The sequence below is a fragment of the Centruroides vittatus genome, unplaced genomic scaffold (genome assembly GCF_030686945.1).
Source record: "Centruroides vittatus isolate TY-2023 unplaced genomic scaffold, ASM3068694v2 contig_1113, whole genome shotgun sequence".
In the NCBI taxonomy this organism is placed as follows: Eukaryota; Metazoa; Arthropoda; class Arachnida; order Scorpiones; family Buthidae; genus Centruroides; species Centruroides vittatus.
In genome coordinates, this window is record NW_027120715.1 from 8,241 (window position 1) to 35,644 (window position 27,404).

General features: G+C 28.6%; 2 protein-coding genes across 2 annotated transcripts; both read right to left on the reverse strand.

The window, feature by feature from the left end:
- Positions 1–1,047: 1,047 nt before the first annotated feature.
- Positions 1,048–1,500, reverse strand: LOC136977357 (uncharacterized). The gene has a single exon (XM_067272820.1). It carries the CDS (start codon positions 1,498–1,500, stop codon positions 1,048–1,050), a length of 453 nt encoding a protein of 150 aa, XP_067128921.1.
- A 9,216-nt stretch (positions 1,501–10,716) lies between these two features.
- Positions 10,717–26,211, reverse strand: LOC136977383 (endoribonuclease LACTB2). The gene is made up of 7 exons (XM_067272844.1): positions 25,999–26,211; positions 25,763–25,926; positions 18,691–18,808; positions 17,165–17,267; positions 15,124–15,348; positions 12,546–12,627; positions 10,717–11,173 (listed from the first exon to the last, which is right to left on the reverse strand). The coding sequence occupies exons 1-7, from the start codon at positions 26,118–26,120 to the stop codon at positions 11,130–11,132; spliced, it is 858 nt and encodes a 285-aa protein (XP_067128945.1). The 5' UTR covers positions 26,121–26,211; the 3' UTR covers positions 10,717–11,129.
- Positions 26,212–27,404: the final 1,193 nt, after the last annotated feature.

The following is a 27,404-nucleotide window of genomic DNA, read 5'->3' on the forward strand; positions in this document are numbered from 1 at the left end:
TGCATCAAATGTAATCATATTTTGTTAACAAATACTAAATCAGTTTTACCTCCAAAAGTTGAAAAATTTTTAAATAATTTAATAATTTTCATTTTAAAATATTTTACATTGTCATTGTTTTTTAAAGTTCTCCAAACAGTTGTATGAGATACATCTAGTGGTAATTCAGCAGCAGCTAGCCTTGTTGACATGTTTTTATTAGTTATAAGCTTCAAAACTTCTCTCTCATTCCTGGATGTTAAACATTTAGGCCATCCTGACTTCCTTTTTTTTGCCCATAATTTTTATCTTGTTGGAAAACATTTTGAATAGCATTATTAAAAATATTTATATAACATCAAAAGCCACCATGACAGTTAAAAATGATGATATCTCACCCTAGTCATGATAATTTTAATTATTATTATGATAAATTAAATTTTTAAGAGACTTTTAAGTGGTGTTCCTGTTCTTTTGTAACAGACTAATAATAGGAATTGTCTACATTAAGAAGTTAAAAACTATATATATAATTAAGATTAACAATTCCAAGATACTTGTGTTTGTTTTATTTTTTCACAAAATAACAGATTTAAAACATTACAGCTACAGGGTATTTACTCAATAAAAATATATTGTATTAGCTCAGAGGAGTAATATTTACTCTGAGCTAATACAACCTATATAAAGTATACTATACTTTAGGTTGAGATTGAATTAATTTTTCTTGCCAAAATACAGCTCCCTCATTACATAAATAATCTTTATAAACATTCCTGAGACTTTTTGCCTCTTTATTGTACATATTGCTGCTCACTTTAAGATTTTCGAGAGTTATATTTTCGGATCTCCATATACCTTCGTTCTGATTATGATCAGAATCTTCATAATCAGCATATCCATTTGGGCAATATGCTGCAGATTTCTGAATAAGTATATTGTGGAGAACGCAACTAGCAAGCACCATGCTTTTGACTGATTCGTCGTCATAATTTAACAGTCTCCTTAAGATACGAAATCGTGCTGCTAGTATACCAAAAGCATTCTCTACAACACGCCGGCCTCTGCTTAATCTATAATTGAATATTTTTCCGAGCGACTAAACTCAGAATGTCTGGGATAGGGACGCAACAAATTATGCCTTAAAGGAAAGGCTTCATCCCCAATTATAAAATAAGGGAATAGTGTATTTGAATTTGGCAAAGCATCTTCTTTTGGAAAGGTTAACTTTCCATTGATCAGATGCTGACCAAATACACTTTTTCTTAGTATTCCACCATCTGATTCACTACCATAATGCCCATAATCAATCATCAGAAACCGATAATGTGCATCAGATATGGCTAGTAACACCGTACTAAAAGTTCCCTTATAGTTATAATTCAGACTACAAGTTTTCTTTGGACACTCTCTAACAACATGCTTTCCATCAATATTATCACAGCAGTGAGGTAGTTGCCATCTTCTTTCAAAACCATCAGAAATTTTTTTCCAATCTGCTGGAGTTGATGGAAATGCCATATATTCTTTCTGGAAACATTTCCAAATGGCTTTACATGTTTCAGGTATAATTTTCCGTATAGTCTGCCTTCCAATTCGAAATGAAAAGCTCAGACTTCGTTAGGCCTCTCCGGTTGCTAGAAACCTGTAAAATAGTTTTTTGTCAAAATATACAAAGAAAAAATTAAGGTAGTAGTAATTTAAGTAAGCTACTGCAATAGGTTAAAATAAATATTTTAAAAAATTAACTATATCTCTAAATGAAAAATATAAAAGCAGTGTTTGTGCTAGAAATCATCAATAACAGAACAATTATTAAATTTAAGGCAATTACAAGGGTATGTCACACGGAAACTTTTGTGACTTTATTCTAAATGTTGGCAAATATCAGATTAAATAATAACAACGTATAGGCTATTTACCATAAAGTTAAAGTCAATCTTTCATTTGATGATATGCTTTTTCGCCAAAACGTGTCTCTCTTCTCTACCAAGGGAGAAACCTTCTCCAATATATTATCGAACACATCCGGAGTCATCCGCATAAAACTGAACGGAATATTATTTTAATATTAATATATGTACACATATTATTCAACACATGATAAATATAATAGTTAAATTGCATATTTACTCGAAGTAAAATTCTTGATCCCGAAACCTCAACTCTCTAACGAGGGAAGAATTCAATCCATATTTCTCTCCGTCGCGGAATATTTTCCTCATCCAGAAACGATGATTTCGGCGAGGTTTCGAATGCATCAACAATTGCAATGTTAACAAATGAAGAGAAAGCATGGCAAAATCCATAGCGTCGTCCATGTTTGTAACTTTACGACAATTACCGAACTAATCAACAGATGGCGCATTTACACGTAAAGTTCATTTCGGTGCTAGTGGAGTCAAGTTAAAACGAAAACATAACTGAAACGAAAACTTTGTATGTTTCAGTTCTGTTTCTGAGTTTCTGTTTTCAGGTAATGTGGAGTCCAGGCTTTATACATATACATTTTCACTCGAGTGTATTGTCATGCAGATACTATAAAAGTATAATATTTTGCGACGGTAATCACGGAAGTAAAAGTGCCTGGAATCGCGGAAACGGTAGTAAACGTTCTGAGTACGATGACAATCGGAGCAGACAAGTTGAACAAAGGACCAATAATCTAAGAAAATATTTAGGGGGTCGAAGTAGCAGGTTCGCTCCGATGGCGCGATTATCGTCAGTTCGACGGTACATATACTGTATATTCGTTTTCTGCTGTTGGTTTTCTGCTGAAGAAATGAATATGATCCTGAGAATATGAATATGATATAAAGGCAACTACGGTGGGAATTACAGTACTGGTGGGGAAATTGAGAACTGTAATAAAGTTTTTTTGTGTTATGATATTTGGTTGTTCGAGTTCTCTGTGACGTATCGGCAGGGCAGAATCCGTAATTCAAATCGGGTTCTCCACATCACCATTTATGACAGGCTATATGTATGCCATCTTGTAATGAAATTTTAAACTAAAGGCCTTCCCAAATTATTTATTTACCTGTTAATACATTGTAGTGTAAATTTTGTGTGTTCGCCTTTAAAAAAAACTAAAATATTTATACACTTATTTTTACAGCCTCTCTTTTTATTAAACAAAAAAATATGCTATATATAAAGTTACTATTTATGAAAAAAAATATATATATATATATATATATATTATATATATATATTTTTATTTTTTATATATATATATATATTTTTTTAATATATATATATTAAAAAAAATATATATATATATTAAAAATAAAAAATATATATGCTATATATATATAGTATATTATTTTTTTTTATAATCTATATATATATATATATAAGAAATGTTACTTCTAATTTGGTTCAAAAAAATGTTAACGTTTAGAATTATGTATTTTCACATATTTTGAATGATGTTGAATTATTTGAATTTTTTAATTAAAAAAAATGAGAACAGAATTGGTATATTACGTTTACATTTCTGTCATCTGGCGATCACAATAGTAACTATCTGTTACATACACAAATAATATATTTTATATATTATAAAAAAAATCAACTTATTAATATATTACAAAATAATAACTAGAATGTATTACCTGTATATCTTATTTTGATAATTTATTATTATTATTAATATTATTATAAAATTCATCATTTATAATTCTAATATATTTAAGTTTAATTTATCATTAATATCTAAACAATAAAAACTGAATTTATTTACTGAAATAATGCTTTTAAATAATAGAAAACATTTAATATTTTAAATTATTTTGATTTCTTAGATAGCTCAACGTCATACGTAATACGTCATAAGTAGGCCACAGGAAATAGAATGGCGTCACCTTACCTGCTGCAGGTGTCCCTGCGGTCACATGACCTGTCACGTGACCGCGGAAGCGGAAACACGTGTTTTTGTTTACAATATTTTTGACTATTATATTTTGTAAATTAATTAACAAAATCGAATAACATTTCAAAAATTACAGAGAGAGATGAATAACAAATGTATAACAGCATAAATTAGTACAAAAACTAACGAAATAAAGAAAAAAATTTACATTAATTACAGCAAATGAATTTGATTATAAAATTTTAAAAAAGTACATTCTAATCTGACAAAACGAATTGTTTAGTCTTAGAAACATTTTCCCAAGTACAATGTAAAAATTACACTGTAATTTAAACGACTCCTAATAAAATAATAAGCTTTTTATTGATAAGAAAAAAAAACAGTTTTCGTACTTTTATATTGGTATCAAATTGACTCTACGTAACCTCCAGCTGCAATTGCTAATAATCCTGACCTTTATAAACATATTATAATCATTAGTTTGAAGTAGAACAATATTTTTCAATTATTACAATATAAAATAACAGAAGTGACTTCTATACATTGCACTTACGATTAAAAAAATAATAATCATCATCATCAGAAATTACGAAAAGTATAATACAAATATGTGATTAACTAAATAAACACGTGATATCACAAAACTAGCGAAAAAAATTAAAGAAACAGACAGAAAATGAAACACTTACATCAATATAAACATGACCAACTTCTATCTAAGCAGTATGTTCATTTAAAAAATCGAAAATGACGAATTTATTTAAAAATAAAATCCAAATCAAAAATAACTATGTAAAATAAAAACGGAAGTGTACGATCGCGAAAACTGCTTGTGTCTCTCATGTATATTCTCAACAAAAATTCAATTTAAGCTCACCGGCGTATTCTTATGCCGAAAACATTTTAAAGCAGGACTTTCGGCGTATTTATACGCCGCAGTCAACAAAGAGTTGAAATTTACTTTACAATTTATTAGAAAAACAATTACCTAATATTTGTTTTTCACAGGCACAATGTAGTGACAGTTTTCAAACACTAGGCAGATTATTCATCCTTTATTCGGTTGGTATAAGAATAAAGGATGAATAATCTGCAGAGTTTTTGAAAACTGTCACTACATTGTGTCTGTGAAAAACAAAGAAGTATAAAACACGATTTCATTGGAATAAAAGAAATTACCTAATATGTCAGTATTTACAATGAGTTATTAGCGAGGTTGAGGCCGAAATTTTAAACGCGAAACCGTGTACGTCGGACGTTCAGCGCCGTCTTCCTGTAAGCCTAGAAGTTTGACAATGGCGTTTGGAACGTCAGTGGAATCATGCTCGACGTTCCAAACACCATTGTCAAACTTCTACGCTTAATGTCAAAGTTCTAGGCTTTTTCTTCGAAGTATAATAACTGTAGTTAAAAATATCAAGTTATGCTAGTTGGAGCTTCTGTTAGTTTCAGTCATTACATTGTGTAAAATTGTAGATATTCATTATCAGATATTATTTATAATAGTGGCAGAGAATTAATTTAACTGTACTTTATGTGCAAAGTATAAGAGGCGACAGCCAGTATGGTTTACAAGAAGCAGAGTGGCGCAGTGGGAGCATGCTGGGCCCATAACCCAGACGTCGGTGGATCGAAACCACTCTCTGCTAAAGTGTTAATTTTTTTTCTTTTCCATTGACTTTCTCGTTTCACGTATTTCAATTCGGAAACGCTGAAGTAAATGGTATTGTTATTCCATATTAAAATCGAGACAATTTTTTAAATTTGTAGACTTGTAATTCGTAACGACAAGACCATTTTTTAGTTATTCCCTACCTTGTAAGCTGAGTTTCTGATATCAAATAATTTTCCCCATATCATTTTTGGTACACCGAGAAAAATACTTTTTCTAGTATCTAATAGGGGGTTTTCGTTCTGTTTTCTCTTATTAATGAACGGATCTACATGAGTTTAAAATCGCGATATATGCGCATAAGGAGTCTGCAGAGGGGGCAGATAAGAGTACTTGCACATCCCTGATATTGTATAAAGAATTCCATACATTATAATCATAAAAGTGATTATAATATATTACCTTAAACCCTCGGCCCTGGAACACTTTATCTGTGTTTTTGTATCCTTGGGGTAATTCCTTGTTAAGAAAACGAGTTCTTTTCTTATTATTCGTACACATTATTATTGGTCACAATGGGTTGAGGGATTTGATGGGATAAAGAAAAGAAACAAGAGGGCGATTTTCCAAGGAGAATGTTCTTACGAGAGGAAATCTATGAGAAAACTATCCCCTATTTGGATGTCAGAAACGTAAAGAAACCCTAGAGAACGCCACGCTAGCAGTTTGTTTGTGAGGCGCAAACCCGCGACCAACCACCAATGTTCAGTGCTTTTAGCTTCTATGCAGGTACAGTAAAAGAACATGACAGTATTTTCATTTTATGTACATCGAAACTTGAATAAATTCTGAAATTTTTAATGCAAATTCGGCTCGGTTTAGTTATATTTTCTTGAAACTTTCTGAAAGACAATGTTAGTAATGGCCTTCACCTATACAGTTTACTACACCGCGTGTGTACTTGAGAATAAAAGAAAGGTTGAATCAATTGTTCTTTCGATTTCGCTTAAGCATAGATCAGCATATGCTTAGTCTGTATCATTAAAACCGGGCAATACTGACTGACGGCGTTAGACGAGGATCAAAACTTAAGAGAATCCACTAAATTGATACAAGGATGATTAAAATAGATTGCGATTTCCTTCTGTGAAATGCAAACTAATCAAAAATTCCTCAGCATAAACCGATATCAATTGGTGTAACTTTTTAAATTAAAATTTATGAATTTCATTAACATTTATAAATTTACGCCATATTAAGGTCTAAAAATATACAAATGGGTCCTGCTTTGCTTGATTAAATAAAATCGAAAAAAATTGGTTTAGAAAATTTATTAATTATCTTAATTAATTTTACATTGTTTTTGGCGTTATCACATCAGAAAAAAAGTCAAAAATACGGTTCGTATCATTACTGTGTTTGCAACAATATTAAACGTAACCAAGACTTACAATTAAATCTAATAAAAAGCATTTAAAAATATAAAATTGCATTACAATAAAATGAATTCCAAATATTTCTTACATTCAAATTATTCTCTCTTTGTTCCCACATTTCTCTGCCTGGAGGTACGTATGCATCAGCAATGGGTAGAATCGTAACGCAGTAATCACCTTTCAGTTCATCATTCGAAATTAACACAACTATTTCATACAAGTAATCTTTTGTCAGGAGTATAGGTTCTGTTATGCCAGCAAACCCATGATTATCGCATTTAAGATTCAGAAGTTTCAAACTGTAAGAATTGACGCGAATATTAAGTGTGATATTAATATCTCCCTGTTTAACGTGACTTATTGGAAGGTGTAAGTAGGTGAAAAAACAATCTTCATTCACTACTATGTCACATTCGAAATAATCGACAAATTTCACTAATCTACTAATATTAAATGCAAAATGTTCGCGGTTTATATAGCGATATAAGAATCCACAATATTCACCCTTCCTATTAGTTGTCACCCAATTTAATGTAGTGGCTACAACATCTGAGTAATTGTGTTTGCGGTGGTAAGTTCGAATGGCACGAATCTCTGTTGAGGTTAAGATACTAGAATTAACAACAATGGATTCGAAGTCGCTAGAAGACATTGCCAAAAATCTGATATTGGGAAGGAAAGGTTCTATAATGGAACGACAGCTTACGCAAATACCTTCATCTGCAACTATTTCGTGCTTGTTACACTTTGTTTCCACCCATTTATGTACACCTTGAAACAAATCATATTCATTTATCGAATTATATATTCTCCTGGAAACGAGTCTTTTGATTGTTGTATTTTTACAATGGTAAAAGTCGTCAGTTTTAAGTATCTGCAATAAAAAGTCACTGAATATCCTCCAGCAGTAAAACTGAATAAATTCGTCCGCTTGTTTGCACGCAAAATCGTGTATTTGACAAACGTTTCCAATCTTGACGTGATTAATAAGATAATTTCGGCAAATTGTACCTAAATTTTCAATATTATATTTTTTACTTTCTTCGTATAATTCTATTGCATCCTGTACTGAATCCAATGGGACCTGTCGTTTTGACAAATACCTGTGGAAATAAAATAAAAATTAACTTGCAATTAAAATTCCAAAAACAACGATAGTGTTGATTAGTAATTTAATAGTATAGATAATTACTAATAATATATAAACACTATAGTAGTATTTTATTCTATTGTGAATAAATTATATGAACAATTGATATAAACGGGATTAGATATGATGACAATTCGGTTAATGGTGCCAAGATGGCGGCTCGTCTCTGATTCCTGCAAGGAAACAGTGGGACGCACGTTCTAACCTACCTAACCTATTCTAATAAATTACCATAATTATTAGCAACCAAATTATTAGAATAGGTTAGGTTAGGTTAGAACGTGCGTCCCACTGTTTCCTTGCAGGAATCAGAGACGAGCCGCCATCTTGGCACCAAGGGTTACATTAACCGATAATTCTATAAGTAAGACATAAAATTTCAACTTACGCCACGAATTGATTAAATAATTTCTTCTGAATAGGCAGTTTAATACTACTTTCATTCGACCATGAAACGTTCTTTATATAAGGAGTTATTGGGATCAGCTTTGATACAATGCTCTTTGATTCAAAAGCACGTTCACCACCCAAATACTCAACATTATTAACCAAATTATCCATTGTACATTCAACTTCTTTGATACTATTTTCCTCCATTCTGTCAATTTGATCCACACAATTTACATTACATTTAGGCCCATGCACGTGATTATTATATAATTTATCGACGTCTTCGTCTGGATAGTCTTTTATGGTTCCCTCGTCCCAATCCACGTATTCTTCAGTAGTATCGAACGCTTCATAATCGGAAAAGTCCATTCCTTCGAGATCAGTTTCGTTAATTCCTCCAACAGCACTTTTCGCATCCACATCCATACATTTTAAGTAAATGCAGGGAGTGGATTTGGCCATGACGTTTAATCTTTTTAGCAGATAATACACAACACTAACCACAATAATTTGCCATTAATTCTAAAGCCTTTTAAACGTTGCCAGAGTTCTTATCTTCCTATTCCTTCGCATGTTTCACAAAAGTTACGAATTATTAATACAAGTGGTGTACAGATCAAAGTGCCATCTGTTGGACATATTTGGAATTAATTTTGACACCTTACTGGAAGCTCGCATAATTCTATGCATTTGCATGCAACTCTATTTACAGTACACGAAAGTTCATTGAAATATCGAATTTTAAATGTTTTCTTACTATGTATTGGGACTCTCCCCAAACTACCCGGATTCTCTATTGTGTGTCTGGTCGAACTGTCGATGTACAGTACCTCGAAACAAGGCTTTCCCAGTGTTTACAGAAAAAAAGTCATTACCAGACAATTAATCGAATGCCATTACGCTGTTTATTGTAATTAATAGCGACAAAACTCAAAGATTAAAAATACTTTCTAGTAATTATCTCCGTTACATTGCAGTGGAAAATATCTGTCAAATACACGATTTTGCATGCGAACAACGCGATACATTCAGCACGTTTGTTAGAAATCTTTCAAACTGAAGACTTTTTGAGTTAATGTTAATAATCAAACGAACAGCCCCGTTATATTTTAAATAGTTATATCATTATTATTAAAGTTATACTGCGCCTACTTTAGACGAAAATTCATTTTGAACCGAGGCGTACACCCAACACTTTCCGCAATAACTGATTATACCTGGATTATACTGACTGCAAACACATTCTAATGAGTAATAATGAAACAATGGACGAATATCATTCAATCCCTTTATATTTGCAGAATAGGCTAAAGTCATAAATTTGCTGTTTGCTGATATTGGAATTTGCAGTCTTTCGAAATTCGGTAAAGGACACATGAAAAAAAGAAACGTGCCCAAGTGTTCCAATATATAGGCGCTAATCTGTAGATCTGCATTAAAACTTTGAGAAGAAAAATGTTTATTAATAAATTTTTACTTTACGGATTATCATTTAAAACTAACAAGCTTTCGTACTACAAGTCCAGTTATAATTTATACTGATAAAATTGTTTAATTGTGGCATTCACAATGACTTATCACACCTATATTCACATCTGTCAATTTATACTTTGTCCGTTAAAATCAGTATTGTTATTATTCTATAGTGCACGTGTGTGAGTCTAAAAGTTTCGTTTCGTGAGTTAATATAATTTGGTATTACGGCTGAATAATTCGTAGATGATATCATGGATTTGAGACGAATGAAATATTATAATAGTTTACTGTGAGATCCTGATTCGAACTTGAGTCAGACATTATGATCGTTCGTGCGAGATTCACGTCATTTTCACCCGTATTTAAACAAAAATGCCACAGACTGTTCCTCTTGATTCTTCTCTATGGTGCTCTTTGTCAAAGTCGAAAATTTAAAAACATTTTTATTTTTGTAAAAATAAATTTATTTGAATTGTCATTACACCGAAGTAACTACAATCGGTAAATGACACACTATTATTCTTCTTGTCGTTAAGGTCTAATGCAGGCACTATAACTACATAACTAATTTTTAGGGTAGATAGAGTTTTTGGGTGTAGATATTCACAAAATAATGAAACCAGATGAAGATAAAGTAAGAATAAACATGTTTACATGTTTTTTATCCTCATCTCTTATAAGGATAATGATTTCTGTTAATGTAAACAGTAAATTTGTAGTAAAAAACTTTACATTATATATCATCATTTAGTATTAAAAAGGTTATAAATAAATATATATACTTTACATACTAATCAAGTTTTCTTGGTTGTTTTCATTTTTTCTATTAACTTTTCATATTTTTCAATAATTTCTCTTAGTTCTCATGATTACAATATACAAATATTATATTACACTATACAACATTATCTAACATTAACAATAATACTCGTTTTACGAAAAATTGATACAAATTTATTACCAATTTATACAAACAACATTTTGCTGCAGTATATTTTCTTGTATTTAATTTTGTTGTGCAGTTCATTCAAAATGAGACTTCAAAAAGGTAAAAAAATAAAATAATTAACTTATACATATTCAATTCTGATGTTGATCTGAACAAATTTATAAATGAAGACTTTAACATTACTTTTCATCAACACATTATAATGCTATTACATTTTGATTTTGTTATAATTACATATCACGACTTACTTTCACTATATAATTTCATAGCAGTCTGTATTTCTTTTCTCCATTTTCTTCGCTAGTTTCTAAAAAAAATTCTACATTAATTCTTAAAATTACAAATAATATAAGTTAATTAACTAAAATTTAGTGAATAATTGAAATTTATACTTAAATGTTCATTAAAATTATCATTAATCAATACTTTTCTCAATTTAACAGTCTGCTTTATCATACGAAGCAATAAACAAAATATTATATTAAATAATTTAAGAAAATAATGTTTTCTGGAGAATTACATATTAAAAGTTCTATAAGTTATATTTCTCAAGAGTTATATATGTATTTCTTGAGAAATTTTCACAAAAAGAAACCTGCTCTATCTTATAACATAAAATCTAAAAAATCATATAGAAACACAAGCTTCTCTCTACCTAACAGATTGTAATTCATCAGGCAGTGAGTACAGAATGTTGAATTTATGTGAGTGACCTTTCTTTGCCAAACTCTTTATACCATAGAGTAGATATATAAAACTATATAAACTGATTAGACCCGAAATATTATCAGTTAGTATAGGACCTAATAATGGAATGGAGCTCACAATAATCAAATTGCTGTATTCACTCCTATACCTTACTTTTATATTATAAATAAATTAACATTTTGAAAAGTTATTTATTTTGTCATTATTTGTTTAACCATTTTCATACTATTATAAATCCATCTATAGAAAAAAACCTACATCATTTGATATATTAAAAACGTTTTATGTAAGCTAAAAATCTCTGAGGGTCCAGAAATTTAAATTCAAAAAAACTAATCACTTTACATAGAGCATTACAAACATAATTTAATTAATTGCTTTCATGTCACTTTGGATTGGAAAAATTTTTTTTAAAACTTATTGTTTCAAATCTGTAAATTTAGAATAAGATGACAAAGATATGCTAACTTTTTCCATCACATTTTACTATAAAATAAATTTTAATTAAAGTGTCTTTTTGGTCTAACTTCATTAAAGTATAGATATGTTTTTAATATCTTCTTAATATTTATCAGGTTTTTTTTTAATAAAGTATTGTTTTAGGATGTTATTTCTTAAGCTAATAAGGACTAACTGTGTAATTAAATGTTGTTCAATTCTTAAAATATTCAAAAAGTTCACTAATTTTGTTTGGCAGCAACTATGAACGTATTAAAATTCTATTATTGTTTGTTATGCTAACATTAATAATTGACATTAATTTTAGAAATAAATTCAATTAATGCCTAGATATAAAGTAGACTGATATAATCTAGTTTTAACATTTGAGCTTGATCCTTATTAAATGCACAAAATAATTATTTTTAGAAATACATATATTCATTTTATAATTGAAGAACATTAAAAATTCTCATTACATGTTGCATATTAATTTGATTTAATTTTCCTTAAATATATTTTTGAATACTTACCAACTTTTCCATCTTCAGTTAACTTGTTCAAATGTAGTTTAACATTGTTAGCAGCTGCATATAATAATTTGGGAGAAAGATTCTACAAAACAATTAAGTTAGTTGCTAGTTATCTTTGAATTATTAAATAAAATATTATATAATTTTTCTGATATACATAAAAACAATAGTAAGAAAAATTGTTTTTTGAAATTTTTATTATTATTGTTTTTATTTAAATCAGAATGAAATTGTATTTAGCATCTATAAACTAAAGCTTTATTAAATATGATCATATGGTTCTTTATAAAAATTTAATATATGTAATTAAATACAAAAAATTTTCTTTTTTAATTTATAAAAATGAATAATTATATATTTAAAAACTTATATAATCATTATAATGAATGTAATGATGTTCTTCCATCTTATATCATAATATTGAATTTAAGTATACTTCGGATTTCATTTTAAGTAATTCCAGCTTACTTCAAATCACAAGGCAATAAAATTAGATTACGTTGTTAATCAAGAGCAGAGGTAGCCAACCCAAGGCCTGCAGGCCACAAAATGACCTGCAGATTCATTTGGAATGGCCCACCTGTTATCAACCTCAAAAAGCAATCCTAATATTGAGAAACTGTTAACTGAAAAGCAAGTTCAGAAACCACATTCAGCAGATTTTAAATTCAGATTCTCTGTTTTTCAAAAAAAATCAAGTTTTTTTGTTCTCCATTCAAAAAAAATGTTTCTAATATCTTGTCACTTTCAAGCTAATTCTAGTGCATTATTTAACATTTCTTTTTACATCCACCTAACAACATATTTTAATATTTTTATTATCTTTGTTTACTTTTAATGTTATTTAGTTTATCTTTAACTACTAATTTAAACTGGATGTAGGGGGAGGTAGGCCAAAAACTGTGTGCCCATTTTAGACATGCCTGTAAAAAAGTTTGGCCATCCTTAATCTAGAGTATACAAGGTATAATAGAATTTTTTAAACTAAAAATTAATTATAAAATTTAAAATATTGATTTTCATTACAACACTAGATGAAGCAAACAATAAATTCAATGTTAGATTTCATCCAAGTATTTAAAAAATAAAAATTGTTAGTGTTATTAATAATACAGATGTCAGAAAAAATCATAAAGAAGATTGAATATTAACAATAAATAAACTTCTCAAAAGTATTTCAATTACATCTTTAAATGATCTAATTTAAATATTTTAGCATAAATTAGTCTTTGACTTGAGCTATGATTTCAAGTATTAAAACTATTATAAGGCTTTATGAAATTAGACCGTAATTAAAACAAACTTTTGCTATATATAAGAAATTATATTATCACCATATAAAATACAAATGATTTATCTCCTATTTCTAAATTACTATCAATTTCTGTCTAATGAATGTCTTGAATTGTGTGTGAATTTCAAAGAAGTGACATAACAAAAGAATGACAAAACAAATATGAACTTCAAAGCATTGATACTAATATTAAGAATATTAACCATAACAGAAAAGTGACATGTAAGAGTGACTTTATTAATTGTAATTAAATATATAAAATGCATTCACTTGATAGCAAGAACTTGGTTAATTTTAAATTTAATTTTCATAACCTGTTCTTACTTAACCTTAAAATCCTTAGAAATACTTCTCATTAAACCCTAAATAATAGTGTCTTTTTGTCATCTAAGTGACATTTAAAATACTTGTCAAAAACACATTATTCTGTTTTTGAACTTTGGCAATGTCTAACTAAGTCAGTTTGATTATTAGTGTTCATAATCAATCTCACATTATATGATCTTGTACAAAAGTAACAGATTGTAAATTTTTTGCAGTGGTATAAGCGTAAAATACAAATTTTTATTTTATATAGAACATATAATTTTCTAACTTGTAATGAATGAACATCAATTCATAAAATCCCAAATGGTTACCCATTTGGTATTTAGACAGGCTGGCATCTGCCAACATTAACAATCCCAAAAAAATAATAATTATTAACCGGAAGTTAGGAGACAATTTCAATGATGAAATAATAACGCAACTTTGCGAGTTTGAGTCATGTGTGATCATTTTTAATTCTTATTTCATTAACTTGTAATTTTAAAATATTTTTTTATCATCTTAGCTGTCACTACTACGGTATAGTATTTATGTCACTCTTTTGCAAAGTCACTCCTTTGAAAAGCAACACTTCAATTAGATAGAACTGAAATATGAAATAAAAAAGAAACTGCTAATCATTTAACAATTATACCTTCTTGAAAGAAAAGAAATTTATAATATAATAGTCTAAATTTATTTATTTTCTTGTCAATTAACTAACAGAACATAATTTTTTTTTCAAGTAAATTATTCTTTTTACTTAGAGAGTTAATGACAAAACCTATTTATTTAACAATTTTTTGTAATTGTCAAATAAATAGGTTTTGTCATTATCAAAAATTCAATTCTCAATTTCTTGTTTAGAAATAAATTCCCAAATAAATAATTTAACAAAATTTTAATTTTTATATAAAGCAGTAAGGAAAATTTATACAAATAACTTAAACTACAAATTTAGAAAAAAGACCCACTTACCAAATAAATAACTTTTGTAATATCCATAATACTTAAAAATTTTGATGAATTGTTTTTCAGTACATCTATTATTTCCTCTTCTCTTGATAATCTATTTTGTATATATAATGTTATCTTTTCTTCCGGATTCTCAACAACAGGTCCATGTCCAGGATAAATAATACTTGATTTCAAATTTAACAGCTTTTCTAAAGACTTCATGTATTGAGAAAGATTTTCAAATACCTAAAATATTTATTAATTTTAATGATTTTATTATTATTTCAGTATAAATAAGATTTAATAACATCAATTTGAAAAAATCTCATATTAGATTGAATATTGTATAAAAAGTCATCTTGAGAAGCTATACAATTTTCCACTCACTCAGTGAACTATTGAGAATGTCTATCAAATTCATTAATTTCTATTAATTTGATAAAATATATTAATTGTTCTCTGCAGCTTCCAATCACCTTCTTTTTTAGTAATGAATTTATTTTAGAGAACATGAAATAGTCTGCAAGAAATAAAGCAATGAATGAGGCAATAATTTAATTCTATATGGATACATGTAATCAAAACTTTCTTAATTATCAGTGCAAAAGTAAGATGCATTTGCTGTGCAAAGAAACAGTCCCCTCATAAGAAACTGGGGCCTTATTTGGTGAATTCCTAATCAATTTATTCAAAGTTTACACACAAAATATATTTGAATAATGCTTGTTATAGTAAAACAAATTTATAATGAATTCGTTAGTCATCAGAAACCAATAAACAATCAAGAACTAAATTAATATATAATAATGTCTCAAAAAATCTACATTTGTCATTTCAAAATTTTATTTATTAGTTCACATATTATATCTACAGCATTTTTTTCATTCAGTTTGAAATAAATTTTGTTTACACTTTGTTCCATCATCAGAAATAATGATAATAATCAATGAATACTGTAAACTCTTTAATACAACTCCTTATTAATAGTGAATGAGAATAAGATATAGAAGGAAACAATCAGATAGTCAGATGATTTAATAGAATCAGTTGTGAAACTTAATTGCCAAATATTGTGTGTGCATGTTGAAAATCACAAATAATACATTAAAATAATCTCAGTTAACTAACTTTGGACCACCCTTCATACTGTATTTGTCTTACAAATATTATAATTTTTCTTCAGTTTATTATTATTAAACTATTAATAACTACAAATGCCAAAAAAGTGCTACACTACTCTAGAAAAGTTAAAACTGGTTTTCTTTATTATTGTATTAAATGTTTTATCAAAAAATTTTACTGCTATATGTATTTACAGTTCAAATTATAATACATTTTGTCATAAAATTTGACATTTAACTTTATAATAATGATCTGGATAATATGTAGATACATTGAACAATCCCCATAATTCCAGACCTGATTTTATTTATGAAATACATGGGAATAGTTAGAAGACAATCTAGAACAATGTATTGTTTGAAAGGTTATAACCACAAATTCTCAAAATTGCACATGACAGACTGTTCCAAAAGGTACCCAATAGTTAGAAGTAAACATTTAAATACAACAGTGAGATGCTTATTAGCCTCCATGGTCACCAATCTAACTCTGTAACTTCTTATAGGAATAGATCAAAGATAATGTCTTTACATCATCATTGCCATATAATTTGCCAAAATTATGCCAGAAGTTACCACAATTATCAATAAATTTAATTCTGACACTATACAATAAATTTTGTCCGAGATGGATTATCATCTTGACATTTGCAGGATCATAAAGGGCAGCCACATTATGCATTTAAAACTGCTTTAAAAACTTTTGGTTGCAATCTTTCAAAGGGTGTATTGTTATACTCTAATCATTGCTACGTATTTCATGAATAAAATCAGTCCTGCAATTATGGATAACTCTGTATTTATTATGTTATATGCTCATGTTTTTTTACTTTTAACATTTAATACTATGAATACTTTCCAATAATCTGCTTTCAGTTTATTATGAAAAATCATGAAAAGAAATTCAAATTTTAATTTAATAAAAACACTAGAAAACTTACACAAGTACCTTCCCCTAATACACAATCACCACTAAATAATGCATTTTCTTCTTCTAACACTACAACCATATGATCTTCAGTATGGCCAGGAGTATGGACTATTCTTAATAAAAAACAAATATATAAATTTATTATTTTTTACATAATTATACATAAATAATAATAGTAGTATAAATTACCAACTCAAATAATTAAAATTCAGAAAATAAGTATTCCAGTTTACAATAATTCAATAAAATTATTTCTTTTTTACTGACCTTTAGCCACTGTTATCAGTTTAGAAAATCTTAATTTAGACAATAATAATGATAATTTTTAAGTAATGAAATCATTCTGAATGCAAAAGACATTTTCATTTTTCTACAAATATTAAGTTTTATATACATAATATTCAGGTTTAATTTTATCTGATTTCTATAATTCCTTATTAATTTCTTAAAAATTTATTGTATTTCAACATTAACTTAAAAAATATTAAGTTTATCAAGATATTTACTCAGTTCTGAATAATTCAAAACAACTTTCTTACCAAAAAGCTCAAATTTAAATTTAACAAAGCAAATAATGTAACTGAAGAAAAAAACATCAGTTTTCAATTAATGATTTGTCACATATAATACATTTAATTTTTAGTAAAGCTACCTTTCAATTTTACTGATTCCATGTTAAATCCTCACATGAAACCTATAAAATTTAATAATTCAATGTGTTACAAACCTGTGTTTTGCAAATCTTTCTAATAGCAACCTTCTTTCTAAGAAATTTCATATAAACCCAAATTTTTTTTTTATCAATATATAAATGGTCAAAATATTGTAATTTTCTAGGAATTATCACATCCACAGATGTTGTAATCACCTAACCAATCAACAATTTCATTCACACTTTCAACAATTTAACTATTTTCATACCTGGTTGGAACATTGAAATTGGAAGTGTATCAGAAAATTGTCCTTTGTTTAGCTTGTTTGGAAAAAAAATCCATTGAGGAGAAAAATATTATAATTTCCAAAATGCATCTGATAAAATAAAGTAGTTTTATTTAAAATTTTGTTAAATAATTGAATAAATTCTTTAACAAAATTTTTATTAATTAGACTAAACATTTTATAACATTTCAAACATTAAATAATTTAGTTTTACTTTTATGAATTAATTGTTAGAATTTTTTCATAAAAGACAGCTTTTTTTCAAATGTATAATATATAATAGTTAAAATTACGTCTGAAGTATATTCCAATATTGAATATAAAAATTCATACGCAATTCTTCAATACCTTATCTTTCATTTAAAATTTACATAAATATTCCAACATAGATTTATTGTTCAAAGAAACTTTTATACAAATGTTTATCTTAAAATATAAGAATGATTGTTATTAGTGTCTTTTGCATTCATTTAAAATATAGAATTAATAGTGCACAGAAGAATGACAGTAAAATAATTTGCTTAATTTTTAATAATTTATAAAATAATCTTGACACACTCCTAGATTAAAACATTAAAATAATGGTTTTAAACTTACCGAAGAGTTGCACCTTCAGTCAGAACTTTCTGACCATCTGTTAGGTATTCGTACTCTACATCTGAAGTAGGTTTAATATCTTCTTTTTTCAAAAGTGGAAGTTTAGATACTGGGCAGTCTAAACATTAAGGAAAAATTAATATTAAACTTTAAATTCCTTCATTTAATTGTAATCAGTTTTTAAATAAAATTACATTAGAAATTACTCGGTTTAACAGTTTAAATATTACATTTTTAACAATATTCAGTTAATTTTAAAAATATGTCTTCAGGTATCATATTAGCAAGTGACTGATTATTACATTAAGTTTTTAAGCAACATTTTGGAGGAAAAAGTATTTCAAAACTTCTTTTGACTCATCTAAGAGGAACAGAATTTTTGGTATATGATTTAATTGCTGAAAATTATGTCCAGGAAGACAGGAAAAAATTAACAGAAAACTGCAGAGCTTAATTAAGAATATACATAGAACATTCAATAGAAAAGAAGAAAAGGAATCTAGAAATGCCTTTATTTTGAAGTGTATTATTAAGTTTTAAATGTGAATAGTAGGTACAGATAAACAGGTTATTGCACCAATTTTAGAATAATATGTTACCGGTTGAAGAAGAATTCTTGCACCAAAACCTGGCTAAGAATGCATCACAATATACCAAAATTATATGAAATTGCTTTGAAAATTTTCAGGATGAAGATAATTGGAATTTAAATTATGGAATTCTATTGCATAATATGCTTACAGCATCAACATCTTTCACTAAATTCAACATATCATCTTTGATATATTGATATATTTTCTGTCCTAGCAAAATAAACCATGGTAAATCTAAATATTAATATTCGAAAAGAATATTACAATTAAAACTAATTAAAATTCTTTATTGTAATTCTAAATATTTATCAATATAATTCAATGAATCTCAATAGAGGTTGTGAAAAAATAATAAGTTTAACATGTTCCACATTTTAAAAGAACGCATAATCTTGAAATCAATGGAGAAATATTTCATATTAACCAATTCTTTAAGAATTCTACTAACATAAACTTTCATAATAAGTTTAAAAATTGTATATTACTAAAATGTTTAATTTTTTTATAGAAGATGTAAATTTGTTTAATTATTGAGTTGTTTAATTTATATATTTCTCCCCGTAGGAAAAAAAACCTATCTTGAACAAAGTATTGGTTAATTAATTGATTGGAAAATATATTATAACATCCACTAATGTTAATAAGGAACAACTACAATAATTTGATATTAATTGAAATAATTTATAATGAATAAAAAGCAATTAAATCATTAATCATCAAAAATAACATTTCAAAATAAATAACCTTAAAATTAAGTTTTTGATTAAATTTTTATCCTACACTTTTTTAATTTAAAATTTTGATTACAATTTTAAATGAAAGCAATATGTAATTCATAATAAAGAACTGTAAATTAAACTTTTCTCATAAGAAAATTTATGCTAATTTCATAATTAAAACATAATAAATTATTGTAATTTTGGAATTACAATTAACTAATATATAATTACAAAACTTTAAACTTTATTTATTAAATAATATAAACCAACACAATAGCATATTAAAGGTCCAAAATGAATGCTGTCATTTTAAATTACTGTAATTATGTTAATTATTAACTGAGAAGTATGCAACATACACCAATCAATAGAGTAACTACCCGAGTTTCATCTCCCATCTGCATTTGAACATCTTGTTCTCTACTCCCCTCTAGGAAACACTGGAAACAAAAATGGAGACTCAACGTTAGAGATGTTTAGTGTTCTGTGGCTTGTAAGGATGGAATCACTTGTCATTCTGAAGATGAGTAATCTGCAGAAGCTGTAGAATTGTGATTGCTGTGGAAGGAGTGACAATGAATATGCTGTAGCAAACTTAGGAAAAATTTCAGTATTTGTTTGTGTGTGTTATGCAATGTAAAGTGCGAGATTGTGGGAAAATGTGAAACTTGGACAGTTTTCCAATATTTTAATGTACCGTACAGTGTATTATGATGTTCTTGCATAATAATTAACAAAATTACAATAATTAAAAACGATAGCATTAGTAGATTAATAAAGATCAACTGTGGTTATTCAGCTGAATTAATCAATGCACCCTGAACAGTAAATGAAATTTAAAAAACTCTAATGTTTCCAACCTAGTTAATCGATCATATTCAGCCGTAGATAGCTGAAAATGGAATGACCTTGTGGAATGTGAGAGGCATTCCACTTTCAACTGTTCATACCTAATCTTGGTTCATTATTTGAGTCAGAAACATTAGCATTATTTAAACTTTACTCGATGTTAAAGATGAATTGATTAATTCAGCTTAATAAGTTAAATATTTTACAATGATATTAATTCAAATATTAAAAGTCTAATAATAAATAATACAAATTGATATTACATGATGATGCAATTATTTCACAATAAAAATATTCAAGTTTATTCATATCAATATGCTGTAATTTAAAACTTTCAAATCAATATCAATTGCTTCATCTATTGTAAATAAACTTTGTTTAAACATAAAGTGGTGTAAAATATCTACGTTGTTTTATTTCAAAGTCCACATATTCATTCAATAATTCATCTATCGTAAATAAAGTTTGTTTAAATGTCAAGCGGTATAAAATATCTATGTTGTTTTATTTCAAAGTCCACATATTCATTCAATAATTCATATTAAATTATCTCAATTTAACTAATAATAAATATGCTATTTTAAATGACATCAAAATGATGTTTGTACTAGGGAAGACAAAGATTATTACTCATTAACTTATATAAAAGTCAATCTACTATAATCACTTTTCTAAATCATAAATAAATCATCTATACTAGTACAAATTAATATAGTTATACAGGTATACCTCGTCTTACATCTGTAATTGGTTCCAGGAGAGGCAACATAAGTCAAATTTACTTGTGTGGTTACAACATAAGTCATAGTTTCGACTTACGTCATAACTAAATACCAATAATGAGCACTTAAAGACCGCTAAATAAGACGACAACACAGAAACACAGATGGTTTCATGTTTTGTTCTCTAAGATTTATGATGATTATGTTAACATTTACTGTAAATGTATATATTTTAATATGATTTTATGTGTTTTCAATGCTTTTCTAGTGATATTGCGACTTCAATGTTTGTGGCGGACGGATTTAAAGTCGAATAAAGTGACTTAAACTTGATTTTTATTTTTCCATATACTTTTTTGACAAACAACATAATTGGGAACGACGTAACTCGAGGTATACCTGTATAATGTGTCATCCCTACAAATAAAAACAAAACATAAATTGAAACTTATTTAACTCCTTTTCACCTCTGTGGAATACTAAACACCTATAACTGTCACATTTGGGCTCTGTAAACCTTTCATGTTTTCCACCTGATTCCACTACACCCACCTAAAGTTACAGTTTAATGTGACATAATGTGTTTCAATTCATTAGTAGCAGAGCATTCCCACATTAGCTTAGCCAACATGCAGTTGGTGTTTGGCTATAGTCTTTTGCCAAACAATACAGTTATCAATCTTAAACCATAAAAATTTCAGCGACAGTCACAAGAACTACCCACAACAAGAAATGTGAAGTTTAGACCAAGAGGATTTTAAGATCATAAGCGTAACTGGCAGTTTAAGGCCATGTAAAGAGAGATCACTAAAGCATCACACCAGCATACACTCTGGCAGACCACTCTGTATACAATTTCATATGTCTCCAATAAAAGACATCAGTGCAGGCATTATTTCCTGATAACTATCTACAGTCTGGTGTGGATTTGCAACCACATTTATCCTTGGATCATTCTTCAAAGAAGAGAGAAGCTAGGTCCCAATGTACATGTAACATGCTCTTAACAACTCAAGAGATGCTCAACGCTAACTGCAACACCAACAATGTCTTAGATCAACTACTTTAATGCAAGATTGTACCTATACTTATTGGTCACTGCATCTAATAGATTATTTTTATAGATTATTTTGTAGCTACAAAATTCTAAAAGATTTATTAACTTGAATGTATAAAAATATATTCCTAAACATATGTATATGTTTTAGTTTAGATAAATATTTTGCAATAAAACCTATTACATGACAATACTAACTTTATTTATTTCTACTTAAATTTTTAACGGAAAACTTTCATATTAACTTTATATATTATGTCAAAAAAATTTATAAATAGCCTACACTAAAATTAATGAGTTTTGAAATAATTTTTTTAATGATATTAATTAATTGATATAAGTATGTATACATCAAAATTAATAAATACTGTTTAATAATACAAAAAATAATTATTTTTAGTATTATTAGATAGAATTTGTGCAGGAAAATATATTAAAATTTATGAGTTAATGTTAGTATATTTATTAATTTCCTTGTCATAATATATATATGAAGTTAATATAAAATTTTCCTATAAATATGTATTTCGAGACCGTGTCTTCTTTTTATTTGTATTTATATTCACTACTAGGTGTATTCGGCATATGGAAGAACCAGAAATAAAGATGTAAAAAAGCCTTGTCTCTCTTAATACACCTAGTAGTGAATATAAATACAAATAAAATTTTCCTGTTAAAAATGCAAGCGAAAGTAAATAATGCTATATAAACAAACATTTTATTTTTAAAATATAAGCATTTATTTATTTACAGTGTTTTCAATATAAACTACTGATTATTATTCATATATAACAGGCTACTTAATTTATTATAAAACAATGATTTATACTTTCTTCATAAAAAAAAATACAATTTTTTGAATAAACTTGAAACTTTAATAAGTAAAAATACAAGAATTATTTTACTCTATGATTTTATAGAATGATTGAAATACAATAATGATTTAATTGATGGAATTTATTACAACTACTATTACTGAATTAAATTAAATGCATTTCATATTTGTATGCATAAAATCTAATCTAAATGTTTAATATATATATAAATGTGTTATAAATATTAGCTCATTACTTTTCCAGTTCCGTTATATGTAACAGAGGGAAAGTACGATGATCAGTCAAAAAAGTCTCCCAATACATTTTTAGACTATGGGAACCTTGAAATGTTGATAAATGCAAAAAATTCAAGGGTTTTTCTGTATGTATGAATATGTTAGTGTGTGTGGGAGGGGGCACAAATTTGTTCACCCACTTTGAAGCTTAATAACTCCTGTGCTTTTTATCAAAAATTTCAGAAATTTTTTAGGAAGGATTAGGGGGATTGATGCTTTTAAATTTTGGTGGTCAAAGGTCAAGGGAATGGGGATATAAAGGGGATTGTGTGTCATATCTTGAGTAGAGTTAAACTTAATGACAATTTTCCTTGTTATTAGTATTTACAATTTTTTTATAAAACTCATCACTACCTTCAAAATTAAGCTTTTTGCTGTTTTATAATAAATATAAACATCTTACTAAATCCGATACATATTTTATAATAATTAAAAATACAATATTTTATTAAAAAACTTTTTATAACAGATTGAATCATACAGTTTTAAATGTTGCCAGGAAAGTTAAGCATCTCATTGCTGGATTTTTATTATACATATTTAATGTATCTATTTATATACATAAATCCATTACAATTAACACACATTTAACAAAAAATTAAATCAATTAAGAAATACTAGCAATCAACCAAGAAATTCAGAAAAATCCAGTTTTTCCTCAGCTCCTTCATTAATTTCCTTATTTTCCCAGGAAATCCTGGAATATGGAATATTTCAACATCCCAACCAAAACTGTTGTGACAACAGTGCAGGGAGTCAAAATACAGAATTTCTGCTTCCTTTAGATTAATTCAAGCCTAAATCACTACAACATTATTCTGTCCTTGGTAAGATGTAAACTCTGAATGAGGGGTTTTGCCCACCCTGTATGAGCACAAAAGTCAAATGACCATACCTGTATATGTGACTTTTTGCAAAATATTCATCTCAAAAGGTCAGTTTTTACCACATACCAGGACTAGTATACTGCCTATTTTCCACACTCTGTATGTAGTTGTGCCCTTTGATGCAATTGACATCTAGCACCGAAGCACCCCCTTAAAACTCTATAACATCAAGTACTTAATGAACAGTCAAGTGGGCTATAAAGCCAGCATAATGGCACAGGTAAAATTCAAGCTCTGAAAGAGGGGTTTTTTGACCTCTCTGAATTGTAGACCCCTTGTACGAGCAGAAAAGTCAAAGGAACCATACCTGTACATGCAATCCTTTGTGAGATATTCACCTCCAAAGGTCAGTTTGGTAAATGTTCACCTAGGTAGCCCTAATGGCGGTACCTCCATTATCGGAGCGACGGTCGTTTTCACTATTTTTTTAGTGAAATCGATGTTTTATTTTGTATCTTTTACATAAATCACACCACCCCCACAATTGTCGACCCTTAACAAGATATTTGTCTCTGAAGATCAGTTTTTTAATACGTATCAGTCTACCCACTATCCTTCATGCTTCGCATGTAGGCATGTGCTCAGTGCTCGCACCTTAGTGCCCGGGTGAAGGAAGCCCCCATCCCCCTAAAACTATATAACATCAAGTACTACACAAACAGTCAAGTGGGCAATTCGAAGCCAGCATAGTTGCATGGGCTAAATAGTTAAATGTGATTATTCTTAGCAGTGACGCGACCCAATTTTGGGGGGCTGTATCTCATGAAGAGTTGCCTTTAGAGGTATGGTTCCTTTGACTTTTTTGCTCCTATAGGTATGCTCTACAACTCTGATAAGGTCCAAAACGTCTCATTCAGAGCTTAGATTGAACCATGACATGAGCTAAATAGTTAAACACAATAGTCTTAGTGGAGCCACACGACTCCCGATCGCCTGCGACCCGGAAGTAGGGCCAAGAACAGGAGGCCACATTTCACCAAGGATCGCACATAGTGATATGATTCATTTGACTTTATGCTCCTATAAGTAGTCTACGACTCTGATAAAGTCTGAACCATCAGAGGCATAATCTTCCCCTTACCATACCCTGAAAATAAAGTATAAATACAGTAAAATATTAATTTCAGAATTTACCTGGCTCGATAATTTCAAAAATGTCTCTAATTCCACCAACATGATCATAATGCCAATGAGTGACAAGGATATGTTGTAAGGAAATATCATGTTCTTCTAAATATTGCTTCAAGAGTTTAGTATATTCAGTTTTATTTGGTTCCGTAGTGTCTAACAGAATCCGTCTGAAAATTACAAAAAAATATCACGTCATAAACACATACAAATCTAACTTTAATGAATTTTTCTCAATATACCTTTTCCCGTAGCCGATAAGATAAGAGTTAGTACCTTGAAGCGTCATAGGGCCTGGATTGCAGCCCAAAATTCTCACTACTCTTTGCGATAATTGAGAAACTTTAGGCAAAACTGTCGTCATGTTTACGAATAACTGACGATTCTTTTTCCTTGATTTAAAACCAGACGATAGCGGAAGTAAACAGAATGGAACCACCTAGCGTCAAATACTGGCATTATACATGCTGCCAAACAATCGTAACAAAAAGTCACCGAAATCTGGCGCTAAAGTAGCCCAAAGTTGTCCAAGCGGAAATTCACACAAAATCTTTAATTTCTGCAGATTAAATAAAGCTTTATTATTATTATTATTCAGCTTATTAGTATTACTTCTGGCGAGATCATGCGGATTGGTTTCTCCCACTTTACTCTGTGAAATTCCAATTAACTCCAAAATCCATTACAGTAGAGCATCGATTATCCGACCCCCGATTAACCGGCTTATCGGATAACCGACCGCGTTCTAGTCGGCAAATTCAAATGTCCGCTAGTGATGTGGCGCTACAATATTTGGTTATGTCTTGGCTACTTTAATATTATTTTTGTTAAATTTGTGCATGTTTTAGCTGGCAGCACTGGCTCGACCATGAAAGGGAGGGTAGTATTTAAACCAGGCCTAATACACTATACTAATAATGTATTTTTTCATACTTTTCGGTTATCCGACTTTTCAGTTATCCGACCAACTCCAGTCCCGAATTGAGTCGGATAATCGATGCTCTACTGTATATTCATTCATTCATTTTATGCTGGAAAATCCGTTGCTCGAGTCACGTAACGGCCAAACAGAAAGTCCGTTGTTCGCAGCGTCCGTTATTCGAGGCGTACGTTATACGAGGCACAACTGTATAAGGAATATCGCTTGAAATCGTAAGTTTGATAGTATCTTTTATCTTCATAAATTTGATACAATGTTCAATAGCAATAAACAGCGTAACGTAAGCAATTTCGTATTTTCAATGATACCGTATTACAGATTCGAGTTTGTTGTAATTACAATGGGCGCCGCTATCTTGGAATATGAGAAATTTCGCTGAAAATCAAAAGTAATCGTTTCTCATTTATTTTGATTATTTTTATATCAATTTCAATAGCAATAGACTGCAAACGTAAGTAATTTCGTATTTTTAATAATATCGTACTACAGATTCGAATTTGTTACATTAATGTAACAAACTCGAATCTGTAGTACTGTACAATATCATTAAAAATACTAAGTTACTTACGTTACGCTGTTTATCGCTATTGTAAGTTGTATCGAATTTATGAAAATAATAGATACTGTCAAACTTACGATTTCAAGCAAATTTATTCTATTCCGATATAACGACGCCCATTGCAATTATAACAAACTCGAATCTGTAAT

Coding starts and splice junctions, on each gene's coding strand:
- LOC136977357 (XM_067272820.1), bottom strand. CDS start 1,500: ATGGCATTTCCATCAACTCCAGCAGATTGGAAAAAAATTTCTGATGGT.
- LOC136977383 (XM_067272844.1), bottom strand. CDS start 26,120: ATGACGACAGTTTTGCCTAAAGTTTCTCAATTATCGCAAAGAGTAGTG. Junction 15,349..17,164: donor TATTAGGGGAAGGTACTTGT/GTAAGTTTTCTA, acceptor TAAATATTTTAG/GTATTTGAAAATCTTTCTCA. Junction 12,628..15,123: donor TTACAAAAGTTATTTATTTG/GTAAGTGGGTCT, acceptor ATTGTTTTGTAG/AATCTTTCTCCCAAATTATT.